This window comes from Mercurialis annua, linkage group LG7 (assembly GCF_937616625.2).
Source record: "Mercurialis annua linkage group LG7, ddMerAnnu1.2, whole genome shotgun sequence".
In the NCBI taxonomy this organism is placed as follows: Eukaryota; Viridiplantae; Streptophyta; class Magnoliopsida; order Malpighiales; family Euphorbiaceae; genus Mercurialis; species Mercurialis annua.
In genome coordinates, this window is record NC_065576.1 from 6334126 (window position 1) to 6348525 (window position 14400).

Below are 14400 nucleotides of genomic sequence, written 5' to 3' on the forward strand. Positions count from 1 at the left end.
AAATACCACATCGCCCAAAATAGAGACTTCACGAAACAAGAATATGAAGCCTCACCAAAAATGACAGTCTACGTACCTGAAAAATTGGTACAACAACGGGGTCAGATATACTGGTGAGTTGACATCTTACAAACACACATTAAATACTTAACTCGTTATAAAATAGATATATTTAAATATTTACTACCGGTCCAATCACAGAAACGTAAAAGCTTTTGAAAATGAAATGCAATTTCTAATCCATATTCCTCTAAGTCTCCTTTCAGACTTAGATTAATAAACTAGTCGGCTGATCCCGTAGATTCACTCGACTCTAGTTTATTTTCCACTATCCTTTACAGCTCTAAACTTTTGTTTAGACTGTTTCCAACTTTTCTTATGAACTCAACGACCGATAACATTAAGTGTTCCATGACGCCGTTAGTTCTTAAATCAATCGGCCGAACTCTAACGTTCCATCGCCGTTAACTTGTTCGGGGTTCTAGACCGTCGTCTTAGAAGCTCTCCCGCAATGTCTGGACCGTCGTCTCAGACTTCTAGACCGTCGTCTAGATTCACACAGTACATTCCTCTTTACGTAAAAATAAATATGCATGCAATAACTAGTGATCACATAGTCCTATTATAGCCCAAATAGGATGGCACGTTTCATAGACTCATTCCATAATAATTTTATTTACTCAAAATAAATATACGATATATTTAAAATGCTTTATGATATTAATTTCCCACATTAAAGTAATAATAATAATTTTATTACTTTAATGTATGCATGTAATAATGCAAACTCACAGACTGTCGTTCCACAATTATTTACGCATGCTAATCCACAGTTAGCTCCTCGGCAATTACTCAATTATTGCCCCGTGAATGTCTCGCATTCCGAGATTGACCTTTCGTCAATTCTATAAACGTTTGTTAATCAAAACGTTTCCCACTAATCATCACGATCGACATCGTGGCCCGTACACATACTACGTATCGGGTTCAATCTTAGGAATCCAATTAATTTCATAATTTGGTCCATCTAAACCTTAGGTAAATTTTACCATTTTACCCTTTCGGAAAAATTCCCATATTTTTAAAAATATTATTCGGTTCTTATAAATTTTCCATATTCCAAAATACCCTTATTTCAAATCCTCTTTTATAAAAATACAATATACTTATATACATCCTTTAATTAAAATTTTCCAATTTTAATTAAATAAAACATTAATTAGTTTATATCAACTAATTAATTCCAATTTATTTAAAAATATAAATCTTTTGGGTCCAAGCCCAAATTAAAAGTTCAAAATCTTAAAAACTTTTAATTAAACAAATTCAAGGTTTCACTTACCTTTTAAGTCCACCAAAATCCATTTAGGACATATTAGTCCTTATACTTTCAAATCTTGCGTTTTAGTCCTTTTACCAAATTTTAATTAATTACTTACCTTTTTAACTTTTTTAATTTTGGGTCCAAATTATTTAGTCAAGTCTAAATAAAAGTCCAAAGTTCTAGTCCGGGATCTAATTACGGTTTCGGCCCCCTCTTGGCCTTGGTCCATTTTGGTTCGGTTTCAACCCGACCAAATCTTGGCTCGGTTAAACAGAGACACCGTGCTCCGTTTACCGGCCGGTAGTGGTTCGCCGACCACCACCCCACTCTCTAAACCACCTATACCAAAATAGCCAATCAATTTTCAAATTGAATGAATTAAACTCTACTAAAATATTTAATCACATTTGATTAAATATTACAACACTAACCACATTATAAACAATTAAACAATCACACCATATAGCCATCTATTCGGCCAACATACCAAATTTATCATATAACATAATTTTTAACAATTAAACATTTTCATGGCATGCTTATTAACTCAACAATTAATCAAGAAATTTTAAAAGTAAAATTTCTTTCAAATCATAGTTTTATTCGGCTTTAAGCCAAAATTAAACATTTGAACATTTAAATCCACATAACCATCTAAACATAATTTCAAACTCATTTAATCACCAAAAATCATACCAACTAAACAATGAAATCATTTAATTGCATTTTACATATATTCGGCTAACACTTTTTATCACTCAAACATATTTTAAACATTTGCATCCTAGGCATATACCTACACCATTTCATGCAATTCACAACCAACACAATTTATCTAGCAATTTCCATACCATCAACATGTAAACCACAACACACCACTTAAAATTTCTCAATAATATTTTCTATCATATTCGGCCAAAACAAAATTAAATCAATACATGTTACAATTTTCCACCATTGTTTTTATCTCAACATAGCATGCAACACAACATAACATGTATATATATTTCATACAAAAATTACCTAAAATATGCCACAACAATCATAGAAAAATTACATATACAATTCGGCATTTCAACAAAATATTTACTAACACATTTTATCAAAAATTAAATCATGCATCATATTTAAATTGACCTTTTAAACAATCTAAATAATCATGCAAACATTTTAATAAACATAACAAATTTTCAAGGAATAGAAATTCATAATTCTATTCGGCAAATCACAAATTAATTACCCATAAATTTTATTTCAAAATCTTAGACACACTTCACACATGATCACCCATTTTAACAACTTTAAAACTCAAAACAATTTATCTCATAAATATTCCTTTTTAATCTTATTATTTTCGGTTTCAAGGAAAAATTATTAAATTTTCCTACTTTGATCTTTGAAACCACCAAATTTTCTTATGAAATTTAAATCATTTTAAACATGAAATTTTAAAACCCTACTTCATGAAAAATCATGAAAATATTCGGCCTTTTAACACCACAAATCAACCCTTTAAATTTTCTTTTTAAAACCCTTAATTTTTCTCAAAAACCAACCTTTTAACACTAAAAATACAAATTTCCAGCTTTTTAAACTTAGTTCATAAGACTTGTTCAAGTTTGAAACAAATTTAAAACATAACTACCTTAAAAACTTTGATTCTTTTAAAACCAACTCTTACCCATGTTTTATCTAACTCATTAAAGCCACAATCCAAGATTGCATGTAGGTTTTAAACCCTTCAACCAAATTTTTATTAAATCCGAAATTTTTCAAAAACAAACAACACCCACATATTTTAATCCTCTTAAGAAAATACATTTTGAAAGAAGGATCACATTTTTAAAACTTTAAAGAAACCTTCCATTAAAGCATAAAACTCAAGAAGAAGAAGAAGAATAAGAACCTTCAAAATAATCACATAACACATTTACAAAAGCTTTTAATCTTACCTTAACAAAAAGCTTGAGTTAAGAATTAATGGGGTTTGTTATTTTTCTTAGAGTGTGGTTCGGCCAAGACAAGAAAAATATGAGTGACTTTTGGGTTTCTCTACAATCTTACTTTTTCTCCTAAGAAAGTGGGGAAGAAAAAGATTTTTCACTTATAGCATTTTAGATAGAAAAATTGTGGGGTCTAATTGGCCTTTTTTAATATCAATCATTAGCTCAACTCCTAGGCTACATGCATGTTGACAAGTGTCCCAATATGTGTCATCTCATATACACTTGCTTTCTCCCCAAGTTAAGCTAATCTTAGCTTATCAAATTATTTTTACGGTTTTCGAAGTTCCGTAAAATCTTTCTCGAAAAACGTTTCCGAACTAAATTAATTTCTTATATGATCAAATCTTGGGCAAATATATTTATAATTTATTTTTTTAACGTTTTTTTTTTATTATTTAAAATCGGTTTTATCATTTAATGGCCGAAAATTACGAAAATGTCACCCATGCACAATAAATCAATTTTCGTAGCCATGCACACGTAAACATTTAAATAATTAATCACACATCGCAAATAAATCAATCACATGCATTATAACACCGAAAATAAATTTCTAAGCCGGTACTCTACCGCCGCTAATTTCCGATTCACCGAAATTTCCAAAAATTCCATATTTTGAAAATTAGGGGTATTACATTCACTCCCCCTTATAAAAATTCGTCCTCGAATTTTCATAATTCTTTTTCCTTTCAACTTTATTCCTTTTCATTTCCATTTTCGTAACTCGGAACTTTTTCCGACTCAAAGGTAACTCTACCTTTCACACCACAACATTTCTTTTACGGAAATTCTCACATACTAAAACACACTCGCTAAGGCTATACTTAGTCTTAACTTAAGCATACCACCAAAATAACGTCTACTCCGAGACTTAATATTTTCATGGGATTTCTATAGTCAAGCTTAACTAGTTTCTAGTTATCACTTAACTACCCAATTATCCTATATTCAATTAGGATAACCATATAATGTCTATACCACTATTATCTTCTATTACTTCCTCATTTATTTTAAATTTTTTTTTTATAGACATTCCAACTCATAAATATATTTTTCTTTAGAAATAACTCATTCTCATTATTCTAAAGATTTTAGAATTAATATACTTAAACAAAATAAAAATTTTAGTTATACAAAATTTTCATTATTTCTGGGAGTACTTGCCGTTTTTACTCACTTTAAAATTTTCCAAATTCTTTTATAAACTTTTGGTCGACACAACTTTTTCTTGAAAACATAAAATTTTCGTTCATCACTTCTCATATAACCGTAGCTCGGGATAATGACGGCTCTCACTATCAAAGAGTTGCATTTCTCTTTTAAATTTATTTTCATGATGAATGTAAATATTATCTTTATGCATTTTTCAAAATTTTACATGCATGCCAAATATTTTATGTTGGGTTCGAGCTTGCTATACCGTTTTAAAATACAAACTTTTAAAATTTCATAGAAAAATTTTTGTAAGTTACTTTTGGATTTGTACTCCGAGAATAATTAAGATTTTCTTAATTCTAAATTCCTCTTATGATTTCTATTGCCCTTTTCTTTTTATCTTATTCCATTATTTTATTTATTTACCATAAAATTCACAATCCATTCTACAACCGAATTATACTCCATATATTTTTTTTTATACACTATATTACTCCAATTACTAATTCATTGAGTAAATATATTTTACTACTTCCATTTTACCTTTTTCATTCGTGCTTCATTCTTATTATTTTGTTTCCTACTCATTTTATCATACTATTATTTCTATTTACCAATTATCTAACTTTTAATCTTAAAACGAAACTTAATCTTAAAGAATACCTGTCGCTACTCCCGAGATCTAAATCTCACTCCTAATCCAACGGAACATACTCCTCGGGATCCTCCTCCGGGTCTTCTTCCGGATCCTCCTCTTGTTCCTCATCATCGGGTATCATCGCTCCAAAAATAGGATTCTCGGTATAGGGATAAAAATAAGCTTGCGGTGGTGTTCCTCGGGCTAACATATACTCCTCTAATGCTAATGCTCGTCCGTATAAGTACGGAAGTGGTCTCGCCCTCTCATTCAACAATCCGTAAAACTCATCACCTAAACCGTAAATGAAACGGGAATGAACATCCTCCGTATTCATCATCAAATCCGGTACCGCCGAATTAAACCTCATGAACTCCTCCATATACTCTCGAACCGACTTGCTTCCCCTAGTCAAAGTATCGAGATAACCTCCCAACAACACATACCTATACCTCTCACGGCTCTCGGTTCTAGCCACATCATCTAAGGCTTCGGCAACCCTTTCCTTAGCCTCTATAGCATTCATCTTAGCCTCCTTAAACTTGTCCACTCCCTTGGTGAACCAATCGGCTCTAAAGCTAGGGTTCGGTGGTTGCAACCCAACCGATTCCGATTGAAAGCCATTTCCAATAGCATTACTACCATTTTCAGCATTTGCGGTTTCCGGGGTCACACTTCTCAAAAACTGCTCTACATTCACGTTGACCGATCCGGCATCCGCAACATACCGATTCCCTTGTGACATGTTATCCGAAAATCTAGACATACTGTCACAAAATAAAATCCATGTGAATCCCGTGCACATTAAACACACATCAATCACAATTATCACAATTTTCACATCATCACCGAACACATTTCGGTTCAACCAACACACCATGCAAAAATTAAATCACATACTCACTTTGCACATTTTTCACATAGCAATTACACCATAAATTTTCGGTTTCAATAACCCAATCAAATCTCAATTATCAATCACGTAATTGCAAATATTCACAAAATCACATTCCCAATTATCACATCAAACAATTGCAATTAATCACCAAATCACATTTTCAAGCATTAAATCACATAAGTGCAATCAATCACAAAATCACATTATCGTTTAATCACAACATCACAAATTCAATTCCTAGGGAACACTACGGAATGGAATTTTGAAAAACGATAACTTAGTCAAGACATGACATTGATTTCCTATTTTGCTGCAGTAGATTTCCTAGGGATACTCATTCCTTCCTAGGAACTCGATAAACAACTCAACTTTTCACATAACGCCACATCATCAAAAATTTCGATTCGCACATCGAAATAAAATCACAATTTTTCATTTCTCAAAAATTTTCGATTCTCTTTTCGAAAATAAAATCACTTTTTCACGCAATGGCCCAATTAATCGACCATTGCTCTGATACCACCTTTGTCACGACCCGATTCTCGGATCGAGACCGGCGCTAGGGAATGGGAGTGGTTGATCTGAAACCCGTAGCAAGCCTTAAAATAAAATACATTTTTCCCATTAAAACCATTTAACTTTTCTTATAAAAAGTTTTCTCATAATAAATTGTTTCGAATTTCACTAAAAAATTTTCGCGGAATAAAATCATACATTTTAAATTCCGAAACGTAAACATTAGGTCTACCATTCCACGGGACCTCTTTCCCATTTTCACAACATGTCAACTTTTATAACCCTTTCTCAAAACGTTTTTAGGGTGAGACATGCAAATCACATTTATGCCACGTCGGGCCCACATATACATTTTGTTTCGATGCCAACAGTTTCATTACTGTTTTCCACATTTATCTCGGTATCTCAAATACCCGAGAGGCATCACAAAATAACCATAACAAGCATGCATATATAAATATAATAATAACAAAGCGATGATAATTAAACAGAGTATTATCGTGGCAATTCATCGCAAATTAAAGCATGCTAAAGAGTTCCGTCTATCTAGACATTACTACTGCAGCGCTAAGATAGGAAAGTATTTACAAATACCACATCGCCCAAAATAGAGACTTCACGAAACAAGAATATGAAGCCTCACCAAAAATGACAGTCTACGTACCTGAAAAATTGGTACAACAACGGGGTCAGATATGCTGGTGAGTTGACATCTTACAAACACACATTAAATACTTAACTCGTTATAAAATAGATATATTTAAATATTTACTACCGGTCCAATCACAGAAACGTAAAAGCTTTTGAAAATGAAATGCAATTTCTAATCCATATTCCTCTAAGTCTCCTTTCAGACTTAGATTAATAAACTAGTCGGCTGATCCCGTAGATTCACTCGACTCTAGTTTATTTTCCACTATCCTTTACAGCTCTAAACTTTTGTTTAGACTGTTTCCAACTTTTCTTATGAACTCAACGACCGATAACATTAAGTGTTCCATGACGCCGTTAGTTCTTAAATCAATCGGCCGAACTCTAACGTTCCATCGCCGTTAACTTGTTCGGGGTTCTAGACCGTCGTCTTAGAAGCTCTCCCGCAATGTCTGGACCGTCGTCTCAGACTTCTAGACCGTCGTCTAGATTCACACAGTACATTCCTCTTTACGTAAAAATAAATATGCATGCAATAACTAGTGATCACATAGTCCTATTATAGCCCAAATAGGATGGCACGTTTCATAGACTCATTCCATAATAATTTTATTTACTCAAAATAAATATACGATATATTTAAAATGCTTTATGATATTAATTTCCCACATTAAAGTAATAATAATAATTTTATTACTTTAATGTATGCATGTAATAATGCAAACTCACAGACTGTCGTTCCACAATTATTTACGCATGCTAATCCACAGTTAGCTCCTCGGCAATTACTCAATTATTGCCCCGTGAATGTCTCGCATTCCGAGATTGACCTTTCGTCAATTCTATAAACGTTTGTTAATCAAAACGTTTCCCACTAATCATCACGATCGACATCGTGGCCCGTACACATACTACGTATCGGGTTCAATCTTAGGAATCCAATTAATTTCATAATTTGGTCCATCTAAACCTTAGGTAAATTTTACCATTTTACCCTTTCGGAAAAATTCCCATATTTTTAAAAATATTATTCGGTTCTTATAAATTTTCCATATTCCAAAATACCCTTATTTCAAATCCTCTTTTATAAAAATACAATATACTTATATACATCCTTTAATTAAAATTTTCCAATTTTAATTAAATAAAACATTAATTAGTTTATATCAACTAATTAATTCCAATTTATTTAAAAATATAAATCTTTTGGGTCCAAGCCCAAATTAAAAGTTCAAAATCTTAAAAACTTTTAATTAAACAAATTCAAGGTTTCACTTACCTTTTAAGTCCACCAAAATCCATTTAGGACATATTAGTCCTTATACTTTCAAATCTTGCGTTTTAGTCCTTTTACCAAATTTTAATTAATTACTTACCTTTTTAACTTTTTTAACTTTGGGTCCAAATTATTTAGTCAAGTCTAAATAAAAGTCCAAAGTTCTAGTCCGGGATCTAATTACGGTTTCGGCCCCCTCTTGGCCTTGGTCCATTTTGGTTCGGTTTCAACCCGACCAAATCTTGGCTCGGTTAAACAGAGACACCGTGCTCCGTTTACCGGCCGGTAGTGGTTCGCCGACCACCACCCCACTCTCTAAACCACCTATACCAAAATAGCCAATCAATTTTCAAATTGAATGAATTAAACTCTACTAAAATATTTAATCACATTTGATTAAATATTACAACACTAACCACATTATAAACAATTAAACAATCACACCATATAGCCATCTATTCGGCCAACATACCAAATTTATCATATAACATAATTTTTAACAATTAAACATTTTCATGGCATGCTTATTAACTCAACAATTAATCAAGAAATTTTAAAAGTAAAATTTCTTTCAAATCATAGTTTTATTCGGCTTTAAGCCAAAATTAAACATTTGAACATTTAAATCCACATAACCATCTAAACATAATTTCAAACTCATTTAATCACCAAAAATCATACCAACTAAACAATGAAATCATTTAATTGCATTTTACATATATTCGGCTAACACTTTTTATCACTCAAACATATTTTAAACATTTGCATCCTAGGCATATACCTACACCATTTCATGCAATTCACAACCAACACAATTTATCTAGCAATTTCCATACCATCAACATGTAAACCACAACACACCACTTAAAATTTCTCAATAATATTTTCTATCATATTCGGCCAAAACAAAATTAAATCAATACATGTTACAATTTTCCACCATTGTTTTTATCTCAACATAGCATGCAACACAACATAACATGTATATATATTTCATACAAAAATTACCTAAAATATGCCACAACAATCATAGAAAAATTACATATACAATTCGGCATTTCAACAAAATATTTACTAACACATTTTATCAAAAATTAAATCATGCATCATATTTAAATTGACCTTTTAAACAATCTAAATAATCATGCAAACATTTTAATAAACATAACAAATTTTCAAGGAATAGAAATTCATAATTCTATTCGGCAAATCACAAATTAATTACCCATAAATTTTATTTCAAAATCTTAGACACACTTCACACATGATCACCCATTTTAACAACTTTAAAACTCAAAACAATTTATCTCATAAATATTCCTTTTTAATCTTATTATTTTCGGTTTCAAGGAAAAATTATTAAATTTTCCTACTTTGATCTTTGAAACCACCAAATTTTCTTATGAAATTTAAATCATTTTAAACATGAAATTTTAAAACCCTACTTCATGAAAAATCATGAAAATATTCGGCCTTTTAACACCACAAATCAACCCTTTAAATTTTCTTTTTAAAACCCTTAATTTTTCTCAAAAACCAACCTTTTAACACTAAAAATACAAATTTCCAGCTTTTTAAACTTAGTTCATAAGACTTGTTCAAGTTTGAAACAAATTTAAAACATAACTACCTTAAAAACTTTGATTCTTTTAAAACCAACTCTTACCCATGTTTTATCTAACTCATTAATGCCACAATCCAAGATTGCATGTAGGTTTTAAACCCTTGAACCAAATTTTTATTAAATCCGAAATTTTTCAAAAACAAACAACACCCACATATTTTAATCCTCTTAAGAAAATACATTTTGAAAGAAGGATCACATTTTTAAAACTTTAAAGAAACCTTCCATTAAAGCATAAAACTCAAGAAGAAGAAGAAGAATAAGAACCTTCAAAATAATCACATAACACATTTACAAAAGCTTTTAATCTTACCTTAACAAAAAGCTTGAGTTAAGAATTAATGGGGTTTGTTATTTTTCTTAGAGTGTGGTTCGGCCAAGACAAGAAAAATATGAGTGACTTTTGGGTTTCTCTACAATCTTACTTTTTCTCCTAAGAAAGTGGGGAAGAAAAAGATTTTTCACTTATAGCATTTTAGATAGAAAAATTGTGGGGTCTAATTGGCCTTTTTTAATATCAATCATTAGCTCAACTCCTAGGCTACATGCATGTTGACAAGTGTCCCAATATGTGTCATCTCATATACACTTGCTTTCTCCCCAAGTTAAGCTAATCTTAGCTTATCAAATTATTTTTACGGTTTTCGAAGTTCCGTAAAATCTTTCTCGAAAAACGTTTCCGAACTAAATTAATTTCTTATATGATCAAATCTTGGGCAAATATATTTATAATTTATTTTTTTAACGTTTTTTTTTATTATTTAAAATCGGTTTTATCATTTAATGGCCGAAAATTACGAAAATGTCACCCATGCACAATAAATCAATTTTCGTAGCCATGCACACGTAAACATTTAAATAATTAATCACACATCGCAAATAAATCAATCACATGCATTATAACACCGAAAATAAATTTCTAAGCCGGTACTCTACCGCCGCTAATTTCCGATTCACCGAAATTTCCAAAAATTCCATATTTTGAAAATTAGGGGTATTACAATTTTACATTTTTTTCGGAGGTCCTTATACTTTAATTTTGTATTATTTGGTCCCTGTACTTATCTATTTTTGATTTTCAGGTCCTTTTTGAGTTTTTTTCCAGTCCCTCTACTTGCAATTTTTTTCTTCCAGTCACACAAAAGGACTTGAAAAAACAAAAAAATGACTGGAAAAACGAAAATATGTAAATATAGGGACCAAATAATACAAAAATAAATTATAAGGGCCTTTAAAAAAATATAAAGTTTAGGGACCTATAGATGGATTTGGCTTATAAAAATTGAATGAAATTGTAATGAAATCAAATTTAGTTAAATTTGTAAAATATCAAAAATGTTCAGCAAGCCACATTATTGGTCCTAGACGGAGAGTGAGTCAAATTAAATTGATTTTAAAAAATAAATAAAATTACAACAAATTTATAAACTATGATAGAACTACAAAATTTTGAAAATTTAATTTAAATTTTTGACACTATTAGATGTATAAATATACTTTGTGTTGATGTAACACAATAAATATGTGAAATAAATTTTTTCTACAAGAATACAAATTCTTCTCAAATTTTTCGGTCTTTGAGACGTTTGTCAATTCAGCTAGAAGAAAGAAGCACAAAAAAAGTTGAATTATGGTGGCAATTTCATAATAAGTAGACGTCCAAGAAAGTGATGTTTGACAACAAAATTATCAAAAGGATTGGCTAAGCAAACATTTATCATGTGATTAATTATTTTTACTAATAGTTTTGAAGAATTTATTTATAGAATGGTCAAGGATTATTAATTTTAAATTCAAGCCGAACATAATCTCATGAACAGTAAAATTAGTTTTTTTATATAATAATATGGTATGATAGCTAATTGTTAATTGTAGCATTGTAATTGACAAGAAAAATATCTATATAAACTCTATTTGATACGTCATTCGTAGGTAGAGATAACTAATTTGTGAAATATTAAACGTATGTTTTTTAAAATAAATTTTTAAGTTATATAATTTATAATATGTTATAATGTGATTTATTCATCTGTCCACAATATAATAATTCACCATTATTTGTGGCACTAGATTAAGCAAATTAATTATGAATTTTTCAGTAATCATGTGCAGGAGCATAGTTTACATTTTTATTTATTTTTTGCTAATCTGGCATTCCATATGGATCAATATACAAATAACAATTATCAGATTACTAATACATAAGAAATTCTGCATTTGGTCAACCTAAATAAATATGAATAACTAATCTAATTTCTGTTCTCAAACCAAATAAACCAGTGAATTTTAATTTTTATAATCAATTTTTCTCCTAAATTAATTATATATACCTAATATTTACATTAATAAATATTTATAATCCAATTATGGAAAAGTAAAAATAACAAAAAATAAAAAGAAATTGTCAAAATTGATGGGTATAAGATGGGGCCCAGTTTTAGCAGTCAAACCTCAAGAGATTGCATGTTCATCAACTGCTTAATACTGGCCGTCAGATGGTGATCATCATCTTGTAATGCACAACTACTCTTCGGAACTGGAAAATCCAAACATTTTCCATCCTCTTGATCTTCTAAATCAAGCGAGTACACAACATCTTCCCTACTCCATCCCGCACGCAGTAAAACCAGAGACAAAACTCTCACGTGCCACACCACGTCGACGACTTTTCCACCCTGGACCCCGCCGTCATCATCCTTTTCTCTCTCCTCATCACAGCCGTCCATCATCATCATCTCCCTCACTTCCTCCTCTCTCCACCCTCCATCTCTCAACTTCCAAAACACATCCTCCAAACAGTCCCCTAACAAACACTCACCCCCATTCCACCACCCGCGCGTGTCTCCACGCGCCACCACTTTCCTCCCTCTCTCCGCCACGTCCGTCCAAAAATCCACCTTTCGCGCTGTTTTAGCCGCCCACGCCGGCAAATTAACACACATTTTATTCTCATTGTCATCATCAAAATTCTTTAAAAAATTAACCGGCCTACTAAAATTATGAACACTCCCACCACAACTAGTTTTAAACAATTCAACCTGCTGAAAAAACCTAGCAAGATCAAAGCTCAAGACACGAACACAACCATCGTCGACGTAAAACACCGGGTTCCCCGCCGTGTTAGGCGACGCCGGAATGTAACAGTTTCCATATATAGGTACAAGAACCGGAGCTTCACTAGAGTATCTCTTCACAATATCTAACGTTTTTTTACGATCATCGTCCGGTTTATGACCCCAGGAATCCACCCAGAAGCTGTTATGAGTGATGTTCTTAGAGAGGTTTAACAATGGCAAGTTCAAAAGAATTTGCAGCTGCTGCGGAGACGATGATCGCCAGTTCGGAAAGTGGGGCGCGACGGGGAGGCCTTCTTCAAGAATGGAGCGGAGGTCAGGAGGAAAAGTAAAACTAAAGTTTGATTCAATGGTGGAGAATTCTTGATCGGTGAGACCGGGGAGAATCGGAACGTTGAGGGATTTGAGATTGTCGATTAGGGTTTTGGCGTAGGCTGCGAATGAAAAACATACCTGGATTGGCATTCTTGAATCTCGACGGGGAGAAGATGATCAAGAAATGAAAAAGATTGGAGATATGAGTTTGTTTTTGAATTGTGTGGTTTGTTATTGGATATGGATTGGATGTAGAACGGGTTTGGAGGAAGAGAGGCATAATAGGGAAGGAGTCTTTGAACATTGAAAATTAAATTAAATCCATCAGATATAGAAAATAATAATTTGTGTTTTATTTACGTTTTAAAAAACGTTTTTTTTTAATTCATTAAATTTTATATAAAATAATTATATAAATTCGAAAACTAAATTCAGTGAAACGGAAATTTTTATGCTAAAATAATATGTTGTCTGATTCGTATAGGGAAGAAGTTTTTGAATAGTGAGAATGAAATTAAATCGCAGATCAGATATAGAATATAATAATTTGTGTATTATTTACGTTTTAAAATTGTGTGTTATGACTGGGAAAAATGTGTTAACTTATGCAAGAATCAATGGGTAGCTTTGACAGATCCATTTTAGCTAGCTTTTTTTCTCCATTCTTATGCTAGTGATTGTGGTGTCGTTTCGTATCTTAGGAATTAATTCTTCCATGAAAGGGGTTTGTAAACCTACTGATAGGCAGTGGCGGAACTATGATTGTTTTCTCAGCCCGAGCTAAATGATATATGAATCGTCTAGTTTATTTTAGATCTTCTGACATTCCAAACCAATTTTTTTTATGAATTCCGAACCAAATATCTTCCAATCATGATTTTGATTTTATTTCAAATTTGATCTTTTTCTTTTGAAATCTTTCAA

The 14400-nt window shown here is 31.6% G+C and overlaps 1 protein-coding gene across 1 annotated transcript; it reads right to left on the bottom strand.

The window, feature by feature from the left end:
- Positions 1–12403: 12403 nt before the first annotated feature.
- LOC126656234 (uncharacterized) lies at positions 12404–13794 on the bottom strand. Its single transcript, XM_050350747.2, has one exon. The coding sequence runs from the start codon at positions 13624–13626 to the stop codon at positions 12532–12534; it is 1095 nt and encodes a 364-aa protein (XP_050206704.1). The 5' UTR covers positions 13627–13794; the 3' UTR covers positions 12404–12531.
- Between the last annotated feature and the right edge of the window lie 606 nt (positions 13795–14400).

What these genes read in the sequence shown, in the direction of transcription:
- LOC126656234 (XM_050350747.2), bottom strand. Translation starts at nt 13,626, where the DNA reads ATGCCAATCCAGGTATGTTTTTCATTCGCAGCCTACGCCAAAACCCTA.